Raw genomic sequence first — 25,298 nt, forward strand, 5'->3', positions numbered from 1 at the left:
AACTGTCAGTCTTATCAATGTTAATGTCATACTATTTTATGCTTAATTAAAATTGGAAATGCTCAGTGCTCACTGGATAACATATTATAATTTTATAAATATATCTATCATATACGATTGCTAAAGAGTAAAGATTCATAGAAAATTGCGAGATCTTGTTGAATAGGTACCTATATTATGTTTGTGGTAACATTATAAAATTATCAAATATCAATATTCATTAGACATTCTAGTAATTTGATATTTATTTAGTAAAATGACTAAAATATCGTCTTTTAATTATAATTTAAATATGAAATTATCTAAAGATTATTTTTCAAAAATTTGATGCAAAATTTTATAGGTAGGTTCGATATAGGTACCAGACATGAGCTCTAAAAATGGACACCGTTTTTAAAGTTCATGCTCACTATTAACATTTTACTTTCTTTCTATTTTCTATGATCTTTTGAAGTACTTAGCTAGGTATGTCAGGCTATGTATTTGATGCATACAAGCACAATACTTATATTATTACAAAATAACTTATGTCTGAAATGTCTGAACTAAAAGTTTGATTGTAACTTAATAGTAGTTAATTAATTTAATTTTAATAATACTGAATACAATAATATTATCATAGAGCTATTAAATGCTGAGTTCTAATTATTATTATCTTGGTGACTGGGACCTAAACCTAATTATAATTGCTGGATATCCTTTTTACAAAATGTTCTTAAGAGAACGCCACATTTGTACACTGTTATTTCACTCAAAATTGATTAGATTTGATTATAGCCGATTATAAGTCTTTAAATCTATAATATTAGTTAAAGTTAAGAAAACACAAATAGTATAACATAAATGAGTCATCTTAATTTATATTTCATATGATTATGATTAAAAATTCTTATAGATTAGGCACAGAGTATATTTTATTCTACGGGTTAGGGTACTTACCAACAACATGACAAAACAAATTGTAAAAATGTATATTTTTTCATGGATTATCTATTAAATTATAGTGAGAATAATTCTAATTAAAAAAAGTGTTAATGGAAAAACTGGTTACGATTTGTGTCAAATAAAGAAGATGTCAGCAAGTTGAGTATTTAGGTTGAGCTCATCAAATACTTCCAAGTTGGGGCTGCAATATAAGTACCTACATTTATTATAACATTGAAAAAAAAAACAAAAATTATCCTTTTTTTAGTCAAATAAAGACTCAAGAAGTTCATTTTTAAGTAAACAATGTTATTGTTATAAATTAATATTTCATGTATTTGTTACACAAAATTTATTTTTAAAGGCTGGGCAACAATAATATTTGATGAGAGCAGTTGTTAACTCTAATAATAAGAACTATCACTACGGTCAGCTTGTGATGTCCCAAAACTGAAATACTATGCAGGAGATAGAGTACTATATATTTTAAACAGAGTCTAAGTTTTTGCAACAGTACATAAATACCTATATGAGATAACTAAAGCAAACAATCTATAAGTTATCTCAACTAGATCAGCTTCTGGATCTTCAGTATTGTTTGTGATTTTTCTTTATATATTACAAAATATAATGTATGACATGCCAAAGTTCTAACAATAATTTCTTAAATATACAATTTGAACTGTATCTGCTAAAATGTTTGTCATTAAAACATCATTAAATAATTAATTAAAAAGAACTTTTTCAAAATAACAAAATAAATAATCATAAAAACCAAAAAATCAGTAATAAGTTGTATTCTAATTCAGTGGATTAGTGTTAACACACTTGCTGGTAAAATACTGTGAAAAATATACAAATATTATTGAAGATTTATGAATTATATTAGTAAAACTAATATTTCAACAAATCATTATCAATAACAAATAACACCTGTCATCAAAATATAGACGTAATATTTTCAGCTAGATTTTATTTTTATATTTAAATAGAATACAATACAAGTATGATGTTAATAATAATTACAATTACATTAAAATAATGATATATAAATTATTTAGCATAAAATAACATAATCCAAATAATAAGTATGAACAAAAGATGCGTAAAAAATAATATAATAAATATAATGTCTATTGATATCTTTTGTCAGTAAATAAGTTTAAGAAATCATATATATATATAATTTTTTTTTATTTATTTGATAATATATAATATAATTTAATTAATGAACTTAGGTTATCTGGAATAGACATAAATTTCATAAATGTTAGATTGAAGAATATTTTAATCCCTTTTTGTTTTTGTTTTGTTTTACTTAAAATAGAAGATTATGGTCATCAACAATAGCAATAATATGAAATTATTATTATTATTATTCAACATCATTGTACAAGTGTACACTTGTAAATAGAATCATTTTCTTCGTATTATAAGATTCAACAAGTACATTTAATACATAAAAAATAAAGTGGTATAAAACTACAATAATTATTTACCATAGTATAAAATAATTTTTTTTTTAACATTTAAAATGACCAATATTCTAATGATATAACTTATTATCTTTTAAACAGGTCCATCGATAGAGCTGACTTTAATTCGGCAATAATATATACATTTCCAAAGTGCTAATAGTGTTAAAATGAGGATTCCTGTGGAACAATAAAATATGCCAACATTATAAGAACAGAAATATATTTTAATTAATTTAATTTCAATACTAACCAATATGAATAATGAAATAACCACCGTGAGCCTTTGCATTTGAGTACGTGAAGAATACAACACCCCCACCAATAATAAACAATATAACAGATAAAATGAGAAAAAATATGGCTTTTGCTTTGGCAAATTCGGGGCCAACAGAAGACCTATAATTAAGTGTAATAAATATTTTAATTAATGCAATATTAGTTTTATTTTTTAGAAAAAAAAACAAGAGGATACTTACACTTTACGGCAATGTGGACATCTAGCCAATGCGTTTTGTAACATGTTAAACTGAAATATAATTTGAATAATAATTAATAAAGTTTAAATATTTAAAACAGCATTTCCCAAACTGTGGTTGACAAAATGTATATTGAAAATACTATATTAAATTATTTAATATTGTTTTTATTTTTATTAAGGGGTCCACATCATTTTTTTTATCTCTTAAGAGATCTGGCAAAGAAAAAATTTGGGAAACACTGATATAAAATATTAGATTACTTTTTCTTATTTAATACAAATAAGAAATATCAACATGAATATTATTTTAGATAAAGTTTAACCAAGAAAAAGTGTTATTGACCTGTAAAACCAAAGTTATTTTTATTTTGGTGATTATTAAGGTCATTAATTCCATGAGCTCAATTGAATTCAAATGAGTAATTATTGTTTATTAATTTACTCATTCTTTAGTATTTTTTTTAAATAATAATTAAGTAACTCTATAAAATTAATAAAAAATCATTTATTCTTGTACTCCAAATCAATAGTTTACATTTTTGTATATAAAAATGATGTATTATTTGTTAGAAGGTGAGGGTTATTTTTGAAATATCTTTACTATAATAAATAATATATATATCCAAATAATTGAGTAAACAAACTTTTGAACAATATAAAATAGTTGAAATGACCAATAATACCTTTCTTTGAATTTTTCAATATTATACTTCTCCTAGGTTAAATTAGTTCAAAAATAATTTAAATAATAATAAGTTATATAATTTAAAAATAAAGTTCCATTATTATAAAAAAAACAAGTATTTGACTACCTATTAAAATGTTAATACTATAATTCAAAAAATTGTTATATTAAATTAACAATAAAGTATTTATAATTAATACCTACACTTATCACTTAATAATTTATAATTTACTCAAAATAATTTTTAGCTAAGAATATTGATAGAATAGTCATGAAATTATTTAAATATTTTTAATACTTACAAGGAATGTATCCTGGCAGTGCACACAAGTAACACGACACATGCCCGGAACTTGAGGAATCGGCGGTGTTACTGGACTTGGTGCCAAATTAATAACTCTTTTACAGTTTATACGAGGACAAGCAATACGTTGTGATGTACTTTTGCAAATCAAAAGACAATGACACAAACAGCGTACATATTTTTTGCCTGCTGGAGCACTTCTTATTGGCTAAAATTTGTAATTGTAATTTAATAACTATGCAATGTTGATTAAAATGAACATTACAACATTAAACATTAATATAATATACAAAATACATAATGTATATTCTAACTTTAAAATTAACAAAATCATTTTAATTTTACTCACAGTAGCTTCATTGCAACGATTACATTTTACAACATGTTGTTCTCTTTTACCGATAACATCAATCATTTCTTGACAAACTCTACATGTCACTTTAGAAGCAGCATTTTCAGGCCCCATCTCAGGAACTGTAAATTCTGAATTTTCATTTGGTACATTAGTGGGAAATGTATTGGAACCAATAATAGATGATGAAGGAGAATCTAAAAATATTATAATTGATTGTACATTGTGCATGAAAATTATGCATACATTTCAATAATAACTTAATGTATATAATATATATAAATATAAATTAAAAAACTTAAAAAAATATTTTAGTAGGTAATTTAAATCCTAACCACTAAAAAAGAACACTATTATTTTAAAACATGTAAAACAATACTTTATTCATATTAAGAAGGAACCTTGGCAACCGAAGTGTGTCCTTATGACCAGCAGGTAAATGTCATTGACTAGGTGGAAGATGAACTGATGTAGTTAGTTTGACATAAGATGTAAACTAGTTTCTGCCGAGGTTCCTTCTTAAAATGAGCGGAGTTGTGTGTAATTAGGCATTTAAAACTTCTTTAAGTGGAGAATGTTCAAAAAATTAATAAATATGAAGATCAGTTAATAAATATAAAATATTTTATTATATACCCACAAAATATTGAAATTTATTCAAAAATATTTACAATTTTAAATTATTAAAGTAAAATAAAACATAATTATTTAACTAGGTATTAATAAGTAAAATACTAACCATTAAAATATTTTAATACCTATATTTGTAAAGCTTGATAAATTTATTTAGTTACAAAAACACAAAAATAATTTAAGATAAATATTAGGTAGTGGAATTTAATTGCATAGTATAAGACAATTATATTGTAATTTAATATTTATTTCTTTATTGAACTTTACACTTTAACATTTAGTTTACTAGTCTTAACTATTTTATAATAAAATATCCCTAAATGTATATTCACTTTATTAATAAGAAAACAAAAATAAATGCACACACTATTATCTAGGACTTGGATTTATAAGTAAATATTTTTTTTTATAAAATTCAACTAAAAAACTTAGAAAAATGTAAAATTATTTCATAAGATTCATAAAAAAATTAGTTTACTTTTATTTTTACAAATTTCTTCAACTATACATGTTCTATATTAAATATTTTCCACAATTATTTTAAATTAAATTAATACCATTTTCATAGATATGTGTTCTATAATCTAGAATCCTAAATACTATATTATGATGAAATTTAAATGACAATTTAAGTATTTCACTCATTAATGGATGACATGGGTAACGGTCCAATAGCGTCCTACAAATATTACTCGACCTACTGATAAGATTATGTTGATCTACATGTTTCTTTATCACAGTTATTATCATTTAGTACTTATTATTAGAACGGTGATTTTTTATCGTAGGAAAACGGGACCGAGAAACTCTTTAACAAATTATTAAAAATGAAATAAAACAGAAACGACAATTCATAATGACCAATGGAGAGCATACTCAACATTAAATCAACATGGATATATTCATCAAACAGTTAACCATTCAGAATTTTTTATAGACCTGGAAACAGGAGCATACACTCAATAAACTGAAGGCTTATGGAGAATTATAAAATCCAAATATAATATTAAAAAGAATGGGGCATCTCCTTTACTAGATAAACAACTCCGAGAAAAGTGGTGGAGATCGTGTCAAAATCCAAAAACCATTTTTGATAACTTTTTGACCGATATAAAAAATACGTTTTATAACAATATAAACTGAAATATTACAGTTATAGACGACACTGATAAGTGTCATAAAAAAAAGGTTATTTAAAATTATTTGTATTTTACATTTATGGTGTAGGTCGCGTATTAGACCGTTACCGATGAAATGTCTAATATATGGACTTAATTTTAATAAATTAATTTTTAGAACTCAATATTTAAATATTGTGATTAAAATCACAATTTCCAAAGAAACCACATTTAACAATTTACAGTAACAAAGAATTTAATTTCTCATCAAGGAAAGTATATGTTGCCATGGAACATTGTTTAAATCATATAAAAATCTAGGTACTTATCTAAAAATTTAGTTTTTAAGTACGCTAAAAAAATTAAAAATGTAATGCATGATATTTGTTTAGAAGTAAACAAAAAATACCTTGAAAGTAGATTTACATTCACTAAATGTGTGTCTTTGTTATATAAGTTCAGAATTTAAAAAAACTATTATCTTAATATAATGAAATTATGCAGAGAATTGAATGTATAATGAAAAATAATTATGAACAAAAAGTATTTAAGAGTACTTACAATGTTAATACAACTAGTAGTGTGGTACCTAAAAAGGACTAATAGTCTTGAATCAATTATGATGAAATCTAATATAAAGAATAAGGACAAAAGTAACTAGAAAAAAACTTTTCGACGCTACAAATACAACTACAACCATACATTGATCTGTTGCAAGACGACTAGATTATACAGGTACACTACATACACATGATATATTAATATACAGTCATTATAACCTTTGAGGTTTTAGTACACTTAAGACATGTAGAAAACAACAGAGTATCTGAAAAAAACAAATAACATCATATGTGTTTACCTGCTTCCGACGCTTTTTGGGCGATCAAATCGCTGTTGTCCAACAGCGGTTTAGTGTCCGGCATTTTTTTTTTTTTTACGATCGACAATCAACAACGAAATAAATACAATACAAAAGCTATTGTTATTACTTCTATTATACAACTGCGTCGACAAGAGTGACAGACGCGGTCGACGGGGGAAACGCGGCCGCAAACGAGAACGGCCTACGGAATACTAAAGTAGAATAGCAACTAAGTCAAAAAAAGAACTTCCGTCTAGCACTCTAGCGTATACGGCGGGCGGCGGCAGCGTTCCGAGCTCCGTTGTCGTGTTTCAGCTAGTTTTTATTTTTTGTTATCACTTCACATTTGTCCGTCGTGCGGTGTCGGTGTGTGGCTGGTCGGCGCAAAGACCCAAAACACAATAATAATAAAATATTGATAACGCGTTGTGCGATCAATATGGCGAATGATCTTCGTCGTCGTCGTCACCGTGTGTGACGCACCACGCACGGGCACAACAGTACAACAATGAGATACAAATAATAATTTATACAACAATTAAGTTGATATTTGTATCGATAGTTGAATTGAGCGTAATTTGATTAGGTACGACTTTTCGAGCGCTGGCGATAGCCGATCGGGTCAAAGAATTGCACCGACGAGTGACACGAAATCGAAAGTATTGACTACTGTCTGTGATAAAATTGACACGAAAATATTGATAGAAATACCGTCGGCGTGATAGAACGACCGCGCTTCGAATTTTCGAAAATGATACAAAATTATATTTTATTAGATAAAATAATAGACACTAAGGACGACGACTGGAATGTTAATAATTTTATAATTTTACGAGTGACGGCTAATGGCTATAAGCCTATAAGGCGATAATAAATTCTGTAATTAACGCCTATTGGTAACCGCGAGATGTTGACGACGACAGCACGACACTAACGTCAAAATAAACACGATTCTTTTATGAGAAAAAAATATATAATAATGTTTATTGCCGGATATCGGAGGCGTGAAGTAATATCGTTTCAGATCGGCACGAAGATTATTAATGAATAATAATTCGACAGAGATTATTATTATTATTAGTTTTTTTTTTTTTTTACTCTTTCTTATCTGTCAATTACTGATAGTCTACGTCGTATTATAGTAATAATCGTCATAATTTTAATTCACTGATCACTGGTGACGACGTCGTGGGTTTTCCTTATCAACCGGTCGAAAGTCGAAACCCACGAAATATTATGTTATTTTCATCGACGTCGTCATTAATTTAGACTCGGAAAATCTGGACGGAGCGATGAATGTATTGATTTTACGATTTGTTAAAATAATTTACTTTTATTTTTATTTGTGGATGGAGAATTGCCGATAAAATGATTTAATATTGGGTAATAAAGTGGGTCTACTTGGTACTTTAATCTTTAGAGAGGTCAAAGTTAAATTTTCCAGTACTCATTTTTATACCTGAAAAAAACGAGAATTGTTAACAAATTCGATTTGATTTTAATATGTAACTCGAAGTTCAACGAATAACTGTAAATACCTACTTGAAAGTTTTACCAAATATTTATTTTATCGTTTTTATTTGCGATAAAATTTTGATTTTTTTTGAGCTATTCAAAGGCATAAGAAATTTTCAATAAATGTCAATAAAAAATTAAACGCTTGGTCAAGATTCTTGAAAATTTAATATAAGATCCCACAAAAATTATTTTCGGATTTGTATAAAAATATTATTAATATAAGATATTAAATATTTAGGCACAATTATGTATTTAAAGATAGAATTTTGATGAAATTTGTCAAAATTCAAACTATTTTATAGTCAAAATTCATAAAAACTTTTTTGTGACGAGTTTTGAAAATTTAATACAAAATTCTTAATTAGTAGTTCATACTTCATACTCAAACCATTAAATCTAAAAAATGTATAAAAACAATTATTTTTTATGGACATTTTAAATTCCAATTAGGACATGGTATTACTTATTTTAACAATAAATAAAGATAAGTTAATTATTTTGTTATAATTTAAAAATATTATTCATGAGATCTTAGATTGTTCAATTTTTGTATTTTAAATTATAAAATTTACCTCACACAATAACATTTTTAACTTATTTTAAAACATATCTATTTATACTTTGAATTTATTTTTGCTGTTTACGGTATTTATAAAAAGATGTTTTTAAATTCAAAATTGTGTGTATAGTGTATATAGTTTATAAGTTGATTCAATGTGGTATAAATTTATATTATTTTAATAATTAAATACTGATATTATAATAAACGCAATATTCTCGGAAAAAATGTTATCAATCTTACCATATTACTAAAAGTAAAATAAGTCACTAAAAGCTATATGAAAAAATTATATCACAAAAATACGAAATATACTTAGTGTTATACTTACTGATATAAGCTGACAGACCGTCTGCGCTCAGAGTCAGAATCGTTTTTCGTACTTATATAATAATACATCCACAATATATCTATCAGTAATATATCATTGAATTCAAATTTAACATGTCCATAAGTCACTCGTCATCTAATGTACAGTAGTGCGGTACCCATCAGTTCCTAACTTTTTTTATATTTTTAATTAATAATTATTTTGATCAGTAGGTAATCTCTATTCAATAGTAGACAGTACCGAGTCACTATCGTTATTCGTTACCAATGTTAAAAAAACACTTCAGTGGTTTTAGAAAAAATAATCAGGAGTGAGGAGATAGTAGGCGGAAAAACACATGATAAAGTAGATAGTTAAAGTTTGACAAACTCTGGTACCTATGTACTATAATACGTCATATTTATATACCGAGTGACCATAAGTCGCGCAACAAAACAACGTGGAAGGGAGAAACTGCACAGTAACGCGCGTTGAGACGATGGGTAGTTGCGCGATTTTTAGTCACTCTGTATATACCAAAACAGTAGCCAACAAAATATCGGGATGGGGAGTTGGGGTATAAAAAGTATAAAACTATGTACACCGTACACGTTACAAATATAATAAGCATTTAAAACTATTCAATCTTATTTCAAAATTTTTTTTTTTTTTTTTTAGGGGGGGAGTCTAAATCCTAAATTTCCTTTGGCTACGACGGTCTTGTATATATATATGTATGTGTGTATGTGTAATATGTATTGAATGTAAAAGAAAGTTTAAACTGAATATAATCATAACTCTATGAAAAATATCATCAATCTGATAAATCATACATTCCATTATTTCAGTATTTATTTTAAATTCTGAGTGGAGTGATGATTTATTGATTTTACAATGATGTGTTATTTTATAATTTTTATTTTTATATGTTTTAATGTGACTTATTTGTACTACATGTTTTATAGTAGAAGAAAATACTTCAATCCTCAACTATGTCTTGTGAGAGTGTTTTCTGAAACACCAAAAAACCTAAAACCGACTGATAACTGGAAAAGGTTGTATTTGATTTTATAAAAATAACTTTTGAGTATAACATGAACAGTCTTAATTTATACTTCAGCAATTTATACTTTATTAAACCATAAAACATTAACTTATAAAATAATTTATTTGTATATGAATGTAGAATACAACTTTTAAATTATTAAATAACACAAATTATCATTGCAAAATTATATAATTACTAGTTTGATATAATCTTGTGGTTTTTAAAAAATAACGTTTTAGCCAGGAATCATATTTTATTGTTTAATTATCATCAAAAAATCATTTTTCACTTGAAATTGATAAATAATCTAAACATATGGTTGAATAAACAAAGCAAAAATAGACAAAAAAAAAAAAAAAAAATTACATAACTTAAAAAAAAATAATAATTTAAAGACAAATGTTACAAAACGATAGAATAGATGAAGAAGTAAACCAATTATAGACCTTTTCTATTAGTTAACTATAATATGAATTAATAATAAAACTTAAAACATTATTTTAATCACATTATGGGATACTTAGTTATTTGCTTACAGAAATTACATGGAATTGCTACCAAATTTCTCCAACCTTTTTAATCTAATAATACGCTGCTGTTCAGTTTCTTCTGGGAGCAATTGATCTTCACTGCCACTGTTGCTGCTAAATATTTCAAATATTGTTAAAATAATTAAATTATTTACTCAGTTGTTTTGTAATTCTGTAAATTTTAAATAAATGTAGATAAATGGGTACTAAGAACAATTAATATTAGTTTACAACAAAATATTTTTGTTTATTATTTCAATATTAACTTTAAATACCGATTTTTAAACTTTGCCATCTAATATAAAACTATATAAACATTTTATTCATTGTACCACACATTTAATTTTCATCCAATGCATAGAATTAATGTTAAACATTGATATGATACTAAAACTTAGTATTTGGCAATATTTATTTAAGTTTTGTTATTTGATTTAATTTAAGTATTCTATAAGATAGAAGACTGTAAAAATAACATAAATAAATGGATTTAAAATCTAAATTTTCTTTTAAACCTGAAGATATGCAAAAGGCTGTTGACACAATAAAAATAAAAAATTGAATATATTTAATATGCATGATTATGATATTAAGTTCCTAGGTGTACACGAAAAAAAAAGTATAACTGCTGAAAAAATTAAATTCAATGTGAATGAAATTGTTTGTTGAAATATTTATTATTTTAATAATTGTTGACACAATACAGTACTCCCTCGTTAACACAAACTCAACGGGACCGCAAAATGACCGGTTTGTGTTAAAAAAATTTGTGTAAATCGATACGTTTAACACAAATTTGTTTTCGTAAAACGATTTATACTTACACGAACGAATTTGAGTTATCAGAGTAGTTTAAATCAAATACACCTATTAAAGTACAATAGTACTTATAATGTACAATAAATAATAATATAATAGTACAAATTATTACATTATTTTTCATATGGTTTAATCCAACACTAATATTAATAAAATTAGTTCCTACCGTAGTAACAACAAAAATTATAACAAGAAATATAAACATAAAATTTCGTTAAATTGTAGAAACATACTTTCCAATCATTCATATATATATATTACATTTTTTTATTTTATTTTATTTTATTTTATTTTATTACTTTTATTTATTTAAATTATCAATTACACGTAAATATTAAATACATACTAAATTTCATCATGCATACAAAAAATATATAAAAATTATTATTGTACATTGCATTTAAACTAAAAAAATAACTAACAAAATCAATTTAAAACTGATCGATAGAAAAATTAAATTGAATGAGAGCGATTAGTACTAAACCAGATTACACAAATATGATGTTTATAATAAGTAGGTAATAAAAGGGATAAGATAAGGCAACGATAAAACTACTTACATAGCTGTATTAAAGATTACAATAAGATATACGAGTAATAAAATAAAATTAGAAAATGGAATTTTTCTGTTAATGCTGATCAAAAAAATGACATTATGGTTTGTAAATTTTGTTCGAGTTTTGTGTTAACCAAAAAATTTGTGTAAACCGAGAAAATAAAAAAAGCCTGTCTTAAAGTATATGTATTTTTTGGGACTGAAAAATTGATTCATGTTATCTAATTATTTGTGTTAACAAGGGAGTACTGTAATCAATTTTTTATAATATATAAATGTATGATATTATAATAAATATAAATTAACATTACAGATGGCATATACTCCCTAACCTTTAACATGCTTAGGGCAGTAGCGAGAGGTCAAGGCATATATCAATAAAAATTGATTATAAAATTAACTTTTTTATATAAATTTTAGTAACATTTGAAATTTATAAATTAAATTTTGTAGGGTTTAAGAGTTCAATTAAAAAAAAATTGAAAATGTTGTCTTCTAGTAACCAATTAACTAATTCAAACTATATGTTTTAAGAATTTATATTCTATTACTTGTCTAGTTAGTACAATTAGCATAAGATAGGACTATTTCTGAAGAAAATAACTGGAATCAAATTTCTTTAGTTTTTTTCTAAATGTCATACACTTTTTTTAATGTTTAATCTAAAGAAAAAATAGTTAAATCACAATAATACTCATCACAATAATAAACATTATTATATAAATAAAACAAAAAATGAAATTATGAAGTTTAATAAAAAAATATACAAAGTTGCCAATACTTTAGGTCATTGTTAAAAAATTATAAATTTTGAATTATCATAAATACCTAGTAACTCCACTACGGGCACTAGAATCATTTTCAGAAGAAATATTACTTGGTGGTCTAGTTTCCAACTGTTCGTCATTTTCTGTAGTATCTGAAGTTTTAGTTTCGCTGTTTAAAGTAGAATCAGTACTATCAAGACTAGAAAACAAAAAAATTAAAATAAACAATGATTATTACTATTAAACATTTTAGAATATTACCAAATTGAAAAAAGAACCACTTCAAATAAAAATAAAAAAACTAAACTACAATACTAAATAATTTTAGATTCTGAATAAAGAATTTTTACTTTGGTGTCTGTCATCACTTTTTAAAATAATAAGAATAATTCAATTTTCAACTTTGAAACTGATTTCTAATTGTAAATTGAATCTACTTCATGTTTGATTCTTTAGAAATATTATAAGAAAAAGTTACCATTTTCACTGGTACAAACATAAGGATAAATAAGAATAAGAATAACTGACATTTTTATACAAAACCAGTTTTTGAAATCGGAATGGATTTTGTTTTTATAATGCATTTGAAAATTAATTAATGTAGCCTCAAAATTTTCACAAAATAGTTAAGAATTTACTAGAAATAATATTATCTTTAAAAAGTTTCAGTTCTTTTTTAGTTATTCATAGATCTTAAGATTTTTGACACTTGGATAATCTACACAATAACTAATAGTTTCTGCAGTCATATTTTACAGCATTGAAAACATTCCAAATTATTTCTCTTGCTTGACTAAGAGCTTTATGATTTTTAATCTTTGAACTCATTATAAAATAAAACTAATGATAAAACATATAAAAAAAAAAACACAGTACATAGCTATAGGTATCTATTTTTATCTATTTTATAGTGTACATATTTAATACAAAAGCACACAAACACAATAGTGGCGTGAGCAAATATTAATCATCTATATTAATTATTAGTATATTCCACGGTTTCTCTATCACATTAATCTATTAATATTATATTATTATCATTATCAGCAGTCATTAATTTTTATAAATTTATGGTAAATAATTTGAAGAGGTGCAACACAGGGTTGAAACATACTACATTTAGTTTGAGTTACACCTACTAAAAAAATACTGCTGCGTCAATTTTATCTGGCAACAACTGTATATGCATAATAATATTTTGCAAAATATTAAGATTAGTAATTATGAGCTGTTTTTAAACGTTTTAAATATTGAATTTTTTCAGTTTAATAATTTAAAGAGTTGAAAAAAATATTTAGATTAGGTCAAAAAGTTTGAAAATGTAATACAACATAAATTAAGTAAGTTAAACAATTTAAAAATATTCAAAATGCATGGGCAAGAGCCAGTATGCATGCATATTATACAGTTTTACTATAACTTAATATTGACTAAAAAGTTAAACAGTTTACATTGCAAAAATAATAAGATATGATAATAAATTGGTGATATGTAATATCGAGGAAAAGGATAGAAATCTTTTGCTGCATTTTATTGGTTTTTAATATCATACATTTAAAATTATAAGCTGATCAAAAAATCTATATTATAAGCTTCCCAACTTTTTAAACGTGCAACTGGATAAAATTTAATTTGTTGTAATCATACCTACTTATTTTATCATGCTACTAAAGTAATACACCAGTCTAAGTGTTTCAATTATTTTAAAGCTCTAATATTATTAATATCTTTGAATATAGTAAGATTCAAAATATTAACATAAAATTAAGAAATATATAGAATTTAAAAATATTTACCCAGCTACAAGACATGCTGATGAGTAATGATTCATCATCACAACAGCGGCATCTAACATACATTTTATATTGGTAATATATTTAATGCGTGCTAAACATCCTTGTCTTGTATTCTGTTCCATTAAACGTAATTCTTCATCAGTTAGTGTGTCCAAATTAGGAGGCACATTTGGTGGCTGGATTGCCATTCCTTTTATTAAAAAAATATTTAATTAGTTCAAATAACAAGCATTACTAGAAAAAAATGTTTGTACATCTCTACTACTATATAAAATTGTAAAGAGTTTTCTACGACCACACTAACCGAGAAAACTACTGAACTGATTTGGCTGAAATTTTTTGCTGTTATACCTGACAGTCTGCTGAAGGTTTTAGTACCACTTTTGTTAATAAAAAATAAGTATAAAGTTCTTAAAAAATTTAAAAACAAAAAAATAAATAATAATAAAGTTTTAATATAAGTATGTCAAGTATGTGTATTGGTCTCTATGTCAACAGTAAGTATTTAACATTATTTTTTTTGCGCCGCATGTAGATATACAATTTACACATTAAAATAACTAATTATTTACTTAATTTGATTAAATTTATGCCTATAAAATTCGCGTAATCAAAGGAACACATTAAAAAATATCTGATCAAAATTGAACCAATAGTTATTGAGTTTACTTTACACAAAAAAATCACTTACAGTTAGATATAGTAGTATAGTATGAGTTAATTTTTGGGGCCTCTCAGAGAGGTTCGAGATAACAGGCCTTTTTTAAGTTCCCATTTTGTGACAACACTGTTATCTTTTTCCACGTCACCCGATTATAATTGTCGGAGGGGTGGGAAAGGGGGATGTTCTCATTTTGTGACGACACTATTTAACATTTTTCCAATTTTTTGTCACAAGATTAAACCAAATATTAAGCTTACGATTGATCATCTATTATTCACAATTTAATTTTATTCGTCATTACAGTTATAATCTTTTACGTACTTTGTTGTAAATAAACATTTGCCGAAATTATAAACTATACTAGAGCCATTCTAAGAACGCTACTGGGCGGTGCCCAAAATTCGTCCGATCTCGCGCATTCCCACCACTAAACCTTCCCGAACGCTGGCCGCCGCCGCTACTATTATATAACGAGTGGGGGAATTTACTGCGGCAAAAGATGGTAGAGTGGGAGAAATTGGGGCACGAATCTGCGAAGCTCAGTTATTTGGATGCACAACAAGTAGCGTTCTTAGAGTGGCCCTAGTATACAAATTAATATAATAGTTTATAAAATTATAACCAATAGTTTTGATTTCAACAGGAAATAGAACAAAAAACGTTATATACTCAAAAGTTTTATAAAATTCTGTATCAACAACAGATTAATTAGCATTTTTTTGTATCTGTAATAATTTTTAATAAAAATATATTTATCATTAATACTGCTAGAAAATTTTTTATACGTTTTCATTAACCGTTTTTTTATATTTACTTGCAGATCACCTTAAATGATAAAATTTGAATACAAAATTCTACACATCATCATCCGAAAGCAAAATACCAAACACAGGCTAAACCGTGACGGGTCGGCTATTTTTTAATAAGTCTCTTAATAATAACTGTTTATAGATGAGTAAAACTAGAAAAATTTTTCATATTAATTCTATAGTAAGAATACTATTTATCTAAACCTTTTTTAAGTTATGTACTCATCATAATATTTTTTAAGTGGGATATAGTACCTTCTTTTTTTTTGAGAATTTGAAATCAAAAATTAATTTGTTTAATATCATTTATTCTTCTTCTTTTCTTTTTATGCTTTCCTATGTAAATAAAGGTTTGCTTTTCTATATTCTATTCTGTTTAAGTTAACCTGCTTATTCGATGAAAACTAGTCGTGGTTCTACATCCTTGCCTAAATCTACTACTGCATAAGTGTGAATTTTGCTTAGATATGCATACAGGTCACTACTAGTTACAAATATTATAGTGATTGGCGTACACCAGCAACTAATCTGAGTTAACTGTGAGAGGCTGACCATTTTGACAGCTCAGTATACATATGCAAAGATGGATTAACTTAAACTAAACAGAGTATATACATATCAATTTTTTTTTAGAATTATTAAAGTAGAATAAATTATGTGTATTCCCTTTTAATAAATAAAAATAATTCAAAATTAACTTACCGCCAACAAATGGTAAATTAAATGGAATTTGTGGTATATTTGAGGATGTTTGTGGTAAATCATCTAATTAAAACAAATAAATAAATATTAAATTAAGCATCTTAAATGTTGTAATCACTAAAATTGAGATTTTTAATTACTGAATAATGATGGTAACCCATTTCCAACACCTAATCCTGCTGCATTCATAAATGCAATCATTGGTTCATTTGTATTATTTGGTTCAGGTATACCATTGCTTGAATTATCATTGTTGTTGCTATTAATTTCATCAATAGACGTTGATCGTTGAAATGTGAATGGTCTAAATTGATACCGTAGTGGTGTTTGATTATAAAAAGAACTTCCATTACTTCCTGCTTGACCAGGTGATAAATGTGTATGATTATTAGTGTTTGGTCCACGATTGTTATCATTATCAGAAGATGATCCAGTTGCATCAGCAGTTAATGGTGTTTCCTGAACTGTTCTATTCAGATTCGGTGTTGGTGGTGGAGGAACATTAAAATTCTGAGTTGTTGAAGGTGTTGGGCGCAAAATATCTAATCTACAAGTAGGACATGTTTGATGACGTTGAAACCAGCTACGTAGACATGATGTATGAAATATATGATTGCATGGCAATTTTTTTGCAGCTAAAAATAATTATATAGTAGGCATAAGATTTTTTCTTATCATTTTAATAAAATAAAATAAAATTGTAGTTACTACAATTGTATAATTAAAACTATTTTATGTTTATAAAGTTAATATTATGTCAAAATTTACCTGCAGCTGTCATATCTTCACGGCATATAATACACACATTTTCAATGGCTTGTAAATCTTGTGGTGTAGCATCCGGGTATAGAGTATTCATATTATGTATTGCTCTACGAGATAGTACAAGGTCTTGGAAAACTTTTTTGAAATTTCTAAAAAATAATATGTTCATGTTTTAACTTAACAAAATTTTTTTAGAAAAATAAGCTCTACAATTTTTAATTCATAACATTAGTTAAAATAAAATACTAGAGCATATATAAAAAATATATTGTTTAAATTATTTTATTTTTTTACCTTAATGTATGATACATTGGTCGAAAAGCAAATAGTGGTATTGTGTAAGTTCGTACCATGATTACAAGGAAAACCACATACATCACAGCTTTACACAACCCTAATAAATCATAATATACATAAATGAGTAAAAATGGTTCAAATAATCAATTTAAAATTAAAGTTCTTAAAAATAAAACAATACTTATTAAGAGGACTTAAGTCAATTTTAAAGAAGATAAATATAGAAAATATTTTGATAATGTTACCACGAATAAATTAATGGTTAATTTATAATCGGAGCACTTCTGAACACATAAACACACGACAATGAATATTATTCATTGGTCACTATTTTTTAACCATTCATGACGATAAAAAAAAAAAAATTAAATTAATTAAAAAATCTATAGAATTTGGGTTTAATTGGTTGAACAGATTTTGATGTATTAACAATTAACATTGTCAACTATGTAATAACCGAAGCAAATTTTTAATATTTAAAATATTAAAATGAAAATATATAAATTTATAATAAAAAAAAAATATGGTTTTTATATTAATTGATAATTCAGCTGAAAAATAAAAATCCATCAAAAGTTAAAATAACTGATAATATATTAAAATACAATTTTAAAGTTAAAATTTATCAAACCAATAATTTTTTTGTATAATAACTATTGTCTCCTTAAACTTTATCTATATTTAGTAATGGATTAGAAAATATATTTTAAATAATCTTACCAATAAAAAATTCAAGGTACAACAGAAGGACAGCTTTACTTTCCCAAAATGTGTCACTATGTACATCTACTGCATGCAATATATACTTAAACCCTGCATTAGCTGCTAATGTGACGAGTAATGCATATTCAAATCCAAATACTAATTGCACTGATGGACCTTTGGCCATCGTAGTAGTGTATGCATCATGAATGAAATATAAATCACCCAATGTTAAGATGAATAATAGCACTATTTAAAATAATTTAAACCATTAAAAGTGTAAGCTATACATTTGAATAAATACAAAAATATTTATATTACTTACACCATATGCGCAAATGAAATATATATGATATAACTGGAGTACGTTCCATCTAAAAATATAAAAATAATATAAATATATACAAAATAACAACATATTTATTATATAAAAAATATTTAAACATACATAATCTACTCGATCTTCTGCCAACCAATGAAAACATTTTAGAAATAATAATAAAGTAAATAGAGCAACAAATTTGGGACTCAGGTCATCTTTAAAAATAGTAAATGCTAAACATGTTTCTGTCACAGCATACCAGGCTTTTTCTATTAAGCGCTAGAAATATAAAAATACCAACAAAACAATTAAATCTAATAGGTGTTTGAAAAATATTATAAAAATTAAAATAAATACCTCTGATTCTGCAGGGCGTAATGAACCAAAAAATAATTTACCAGTTAATTTCCCAATTAAATAGACAGCCACTAAAGCTTGCATATACATTATCTAAAGTATAAAATAATAATAATGTATAAATTTAGTTATTTATAAATTATAACATTTATATCCTATTTATTATAGAAAATGAATACAATGTAAGTAGGTATTATGGTTTTTTGATTTATATAAATGTTAAATCTTAAAATAATCCAAAAGCTTTTGTGTATTTTTACTTACTGCCATACTTGGATTAGATTTACATATGTATACGACTGACGGATAAAATTGTTTCTTTTGGCGAAAAGCATTTGCTATTACACAACTGGACAATACTAGACTCACGGCTACAGCCGTGGTGCTCGTCATTTTCGCTGCAGCCGCAGCCGTGGTTGTACTCATATTGTTACAACGGTTTTCTATCAGTTAACAAAAAATGTGTAAATAAATAAATATAATGACGTTTAAATATATGCGTACATATGAGATGTGATACCGACGATTTTTAACTACTCAACCGAAAATTCAACCTTTTAATTAAAAACAAACAGAATAGTTCTTTGCTGACTTAACACACTATGTTTAGTGAATAATATTTCGTTTAAGTTATACTTTCTTTTAAGTTTCAGCTTGAGTAGTACGATATATCAATAAAAACGACAAAACTGTTGTCACTATATTATAGCGTATGGACGACGTGCACGTCAACTGAATAATATCATATCAATACTGTTATCATTTTTATGTTAGTCGTCAAGTAAATAGTATTATCAGTACGATCGATAAAATTATGACCAATGCTATGATTATAGTAGTTATTAAATTACAAACTACGTAAACTGTTATAAATAATAAATATTATTAGTTCTCTATCGAAATAATAAAACAAAACAATTTAGTAAAGTAGAACGTGTTTTATTTTTCATGTTTTTTTTTTTTACTAATATTCTAGTTTTATTTACAATCCAATTACTTGTTTATTAAACTTTGCAGAACTTTAACTTTATCTTAATAATCCTTTTTGCATATTAGTTGCCATGTTATACCATATAATTTTATTTTATTTGATCAGATGGCACAGATTATATTTTATCGTTTTATGTTGTTTAATTATTAAAGAATTAATAAGAAGATAAGTAGTATAGTCATTAAAAACATATAAAATAGATATATTTGCATGTTTTGTACATGTTAAATAATTAGGTGATCTAAATTTGAAATTAAACTCAAAAGATCTGGAACTCAATAAAAATATTTATGAATGTATTTAATTTGCTCATTGATCTCGTAAATATTTGCATATATCTATTAGCTTTTAATATATGATGTTTTGAAGTCAAAAAATGTTGTACAAAAAACTAAATTTATTTATTTATTTTGAGTAATATGATATAATGAATAAAAATTACTTACGTGGAGTTAAATTATCAACACAGTATTTTTTTAGCGATATATTACTGCTATTTGGAGTAACTTTTATTAACTGGCATATCAGTTATAATGATTAGGTAGTTTTTCATTAGTTTTATAATTTTACATTTATATATTTCAATAACTTAACTTAATGGGTCTAAAATTTCAGTAACTCTTGTAAACTTTAATAAATAGAAATTGTTATTTTATCATGATAAGTTTACCAAAGTTTCATGTTAAATGTGTAAATAGCTATTAATGGACTTTTAAACGAAGTATTGTTCAATTTTGTGTATGTATGCAGAGACAAATTAACATAACTGTTGCCTCTGTAAACTTATCCATGGATAAACTATATCTTTTAAATACTTTTTAATATACTAGGTAAAAAAAAAACCAACATGTAAATATTAAGGTTGACATTAAATAACAAATGTTAAGGTTCATAAATTGTTTTAATATAAAAAATAGTATAGTTATCAAATACCAATATAATTAACATAAATTATGTTTCCAAATTTTATTCCATGCATCATTTTGTTTTTAATTGACAAAATACCTAGAAATAAATTTTTCTTATTTTAATTTTCAACATAAGTAGTTTTATCCTCTTTACAAAAAAAAAAAAAAAATGGTTTTTTAAGACATGACCAAGTTGAGAGGCAGCTGACATGTATTGAAATATTAATCCTGAAAACTATAGTATAATGAATATTTAGCCATGTAAAAATAAAAACAATTTAATTTTTGTATATGAAGAAATCACAGTAATTCATTGGCTGTAGTTTATAACTATATTTTAATATTTCTACTTTGTTTAAACAATAGAAATAGTATTCACTAATCATTTGTGTTAAATAATAATAAATAGTGATTACTAAATGGAAAAATTAAATTAAATATTCAATGTCAAGCAAATATTTAAAATCAAAAAAAATCTGTTCTACTAATAATAATTATTCTAAAATCTTACAATAAGATTTTACTTATTTATTACACATATGTCAATACTACCTAAAATTCATAATATATATAGAAGCCCGGATAGCTCAGTCGGTAGAGCATTAGGCTTTTAACCTAAGGGTCCAGGGTTCGAGTCCCTGTCCGGGCGAAATGATTTTTTGGTTTTTTTTTTAAATATTTTTTTCATAATGTATATTTTTTTTATTAATTCATACAATTTAAAGTCAATTATTTTATTTTCGTATTATGCGATAACAATAAATTACAAAATATAATATTGATTTGACGTAATTATTTATTTTTAATTACAATTAAAGATTGTATAACCACTATAACCCAATAATAAATCATAATAAAGTGACTACCAAAATGAAGCATTAACGCTATTATATATCTATAATTGTTAATTGCTGAAACTTTCAGCACTAACACTTACATTTAAAATTAACTTTAAATATAATAAATAATAATGATTATGGTGAAATATATTTGTATAATAAATATCTAATAATTTCGTAGGTATATTATGAGTAATCGCGTTTAAGCGCTAATGCTAGAATTCTCAGCAAATAGTAGCGATTCAATTTGATCAATATTATATTTATATTTAAATAACGAGTCCATGAGAAATTATATTGTCGATATCCGTCGCTATAAATTATCATTGTACATGTTTTATTATTTAAATTATTATTTCTGGGAATGTGCAAAACTACCAAAACCATCCCAAATACGTACCCTTTAAGCTTTCCAATCCATTACTCTCCATATTATCTCTTCTGCTCGACTGCACTGTGGTATGTGTGTTAAACTCCATACTTCAAAATTACTTTGATATGAAAACAGTAAATCAAATAGCCATAAAACAGTATAAAAATTTTCATTCTAAATTACAGTTTCCAATTCGCTTCCTAGTAAAGTAATAAACTAATAACCCCCCACGATGTCTTAAGAGAAAAATGTGTCGAAATTTACTAAATGACTGACAGTTAACAGACCATTACAATTTAATTTAATTAGAGGAAAAATTAACGTTGTGTTCTATCACCGGATGACCTCACTCCTCGTATGTTTCATGTTGTTTATTTATTTATGTTCAAATATGCTTTTTATGCCTTGTGGCATAGATTTTTTTATATATTCCTTTATGTTGCTCGATTTAGTTTATTATTTGTATAGCTATTTAAATATATGAAAAATACATAAATATTTTTTTTTTATTGGCATTTAAAATTAAATTTTCAGCAAAGTTGAATATTTAAGAAAAAAATTATGGGTTTTCACCTATAACGGCTTTAGTTCATTAGTGTTTAAAAATATATATACCTATATATATATAAATTGATCGTAAAGATTGTAAAGATTTGAAACACTTCAATATCATAACGTTTATTGTTACTTCCTATACACAGTGGAATTTTAAAAATATTTATTCTAATTTTAAGCTATACATTATATTAGGTACGAACTTTAATACACCATTATATGATATAGTGGCGGTAACTGGGTAACTCACGAGTTAAAAATTAATAACAATAATCCTAAATTTTATTTTTAAATTATAATATAGGTAATGTAACAGTTTTACTATTCTCATTTAATCATTTTATATCAAAAGAATAACTCAAGTATAAGGTACATTATCATTACTCATCAATTTACAATTATTTCATCATTTTTACCAATTTTCTGGTATTTGTTTTACGTACTTTCTCAATTTCTAAACTAAATCTTATAGGGTACTATGTATTACATTTATATAGCAATACATATTAACTTCATTTTATCAATTTAAGTGCATAAATTATATTGATTGATTTTAATATTGAATGGTAGAATAGTACTAAAATAGTCAAGTATTTTAAATCTATTTATGAGAATTAATTAATTATAATACAATTCAGATAATACATCATTTATACAATAAGTCTACAATGATTTATATTTAATTTTTTGTACATAAAAACTGTATAAATTAGTCTTTTATGTCAACATGATGTTTTTTGATTTTATAAACTTTGATCACTTTTTTATTGAGTATTCTGATATATTTATATAGTAAAATATAGCTTTTTAGATTTGGATCTTTATTTCTAATCTCAGAAAAAAACAAATCGGACGTGACTCGTACATAATCACCAATACGTCGTGTTAATAAATTTTAAATATCTACTCTACCGAGAAAAATCAATTATTCATGATAACAAACAAATTAAAAATTATTATATAATATATAACTATAATACTAATATTAAAATTATATTTTTAAAAGATACATCAAAAAACATTGCTTTGGAATAAAAATTAAATATATTTACTAAAAATATTACTAAATATTTTTCTGTGTATGACTTGATAATGTGAAAAATGCTTCATACAAATTAAAGCAAAAATTTAAAAGTATTAACATTAAAATGTATTCCAACATTCCCAACGTAATATTAAAAGACATCGGTTACATAATATTACACATAAGGTGACTTTACTAATATGTATTGTTTAAACATACTACATAAAGTAAATTATATGTAAACAACAAATGGTAATTATAATTATTTAAACTAAAAATTTAAAAAGAGTTATCAATATCACATTAATTTAGGTACAATTATACTATTATTGGTCTGTGGCTCTCTAGAATAAAAAATATTAAGTAGGTATACCGAATCTTATTCCAGTATAATATTTTATACTATATATTTTAAAAATGTAATTTTATTATTAGAATCATAGTTATCTATTTAAATTTTAAGTACTATTCATTCGTTTGTGAGTATTATGAACTTTTTTTAACTTTCTTAGAGAACTTTTTATTGAGACAAGGTGCTGGTATTTTGGTAATTATATATAGTTCCAAGTTTAACCATAAAGAATTAGAAATTATAATACATAATAATATACGTAAGATTTAATAAACTTTAAGTATGAAATGATAAATTTAATGCTGATTTCAATTTTGTTTTTAAAATGCATTGGCAAGATAATTTCTATCAGTATTTTTTTTTTTTTTCATAGATTTATAAGTGTTATAAGTATAGTACTTTTACTTAATTTAAGTATAAACAAAGTACATTTTTGTAAATTTTAAATATTTGATAAATTATCATAAAACTGGAGTAAAACTCATTATTTTCTCTTTTAAAATATTTAATTTTATATACTTTTTATGTATTATACATAAAAAAATATGTTAATTATTAATATTATTTTATAGTAGTATCAACATTTTGGAAGTTAATTCAATTTTGGTTTATTTTAGTGAAATAAAAAAAAAAATTATAATTTTAAGTTTAAAAATAAAAATGTACTTAAAATTAATGATATTTATTAAATTTGTATGTATATTTTACCGTAAAAGTCCTTTTATTAATTATTGCTAGGATTAACAAATGTACTCAGTAAATGCTGAAAATCATAATTTTATTCAGACTTTTACTAAACACGTTGTGTATATCCTAGCCCCTAGGATGTACAAATTGAGTTAGTTATAGCTGATTAGTAATCAGGCCATGGCTCGGAAGTTCATCACGCATTTGCATATCA

The 25,298-nt window shown here is 24.9% G+C and overlaps 2 protein-coding genes and 1 non-coding gene across 3 annotated transcripts; 1 reads left to right on the plus strand and 2 right to left on the minus strand.

The window, feature by feature from the left end:
- Positions 1 to 2,249: 2,249 nt before the first annotated feature.
- Positions 2,250 to 7,841, minus strand: LOC112596572 (type 1 phosphatidylinositol 4,5-bisphosphate 4-phosphatase). Its single transcript, XM_025342329.1, has 6 exons — positions 6,832 to 7,841; positions 4,219 to 4,418; positions 3,868 to 4,077; positions 2,879 to 2,928; positions 2,653 to 2,798; positions 2,250 to 2,579 (listed from the first exon to the last, which is right to left on the minus strand). Exons 1-6 carry the CDS (start codon positions 6,893 to 6,895, stop codon positions 2,494 to 2,496), a joined length of 756 nt encoding a protein of 251 aa, XP_025198114.1. The 5' UTR covers positions 6,896 to 7,841; the 3' UTR covers positions 2,250 to 2,493.
- A 2,806-nt stretch (positions 7,842 to 10,647) lies between these two features.
- On the minus strand, positions 10,648 to 20,085 carry LOC112596575 (E3 ubiquitin-protein ligase synoviolin B-like). Its single transcript, XM_025342332.1, has 13 exons — positions 19,860 to 20,085; positions 19,620 to 19,798; positions 19,356 to 19,448; positions 19,125 to 19,277; positions 19,002 to 19,050; positions 18,695 to 18,925; positions 17,972 to 18,071; positions 17,681 to 17,826; positions 17,053 to 17,547; positions 16,913 to 16,975; positions 14,738 to 14,927; positions 13,003 to 13,140; positions 10,648 to 10,913 (listed from the first exon to the last, which is right to left on the minus strand). The coding sequence occupies exons 2-13, from the start codon at positions 19,779 to 19,781 to the stop codon at positions 10,811 to 10,813; spliced, it is 1,923 nt and encodes a 640-aa protein (XP_025198117.1). The 5' UTR covers positions 19,782 to 19,798; positions 19,860 to 20,085; the 3' UTR covers positions 10,648 to 10,810.
- A 1,745-nt stretch (positions 20,086 to 21,830) lies between these two features.
- Positions 21,831 to 21,903, plus strand: Trnak-uuu. Its single transcript has one exon. It is a non-coding gene; the product is annotated as a tRNA-Lys (tRNA).
- The last annotated feature ends 3,395 nt before the right edge of the window (positions 21,904 to 25,298 follow it).

The sequence above is a fragment of the Melanaphis sacchari genome, unplaced genomic scaffold (assembly GCF_002803265.2).
Source record: "Melanaphis sacchari strain LSU unplaced genomic scaffold, SCAv2.0 Contig32_pilon_pilon, whole genome shotgun sequence".
Classification (NCBI taxonomy): domain Eukaryota; kingdom Metazoa; phylum Arthropoda; class Insecta; order Hemiptera; family Aphididae; genus Melanaphis; species Melanaphis sacchari.

What these genes read in the sequence shown, in the direction of transcription:
- LOC112596575 (XM_025342332.1), bottom strand. Translation starts at nt 19,781, where the DNA reads ATGAGTACAACCACGGCTGCGGCTGCAGCGAAAATGACGAGCACCACG. An exon ending in AATCTAATCCAAGTATGGCA is followed by an intron (nt 19,449 to 19,619) that starts GTAAGTAAAAAT and finishes TTTATACTTTAG; the next exon opens with ATAATGTATATGCAAGCTTT. An exon ending in CAGAAGATCGAGTAGATTAT is followed by an intron (nt 19,051 to 19,124) that starts GTATGTTTAAAT and finishes TTATATTTTTAG; the next exon opens with ATGGAACGTACTCCAGTTAT.
- LOC112596572 (XM_025342329.1), bottom strand. Translation starts at nt 6,895, where the DNA reads ATGCCGGACACTAAACCGCTGTTGGACAACAGCGATTTGATCGCCCAA. An exon ending in ATCGTTGCAATGAAGCTACT is followed by an intron (nt 4,078 to 4,218) that starts GTGAGTAAAATT and finishes TACAAATTTTAG; the next exon opens with CCAATAAGAAGTGCTCCAGC. An exon ending in TTATTTCATTATTCATATTG is followed by an intron (nt 2,580 to 2,652) that starts GTTAGTATTGAA and finishes ATTGTTCCACAG; the next exon opens with GAATCCTCATTTTAACACTA.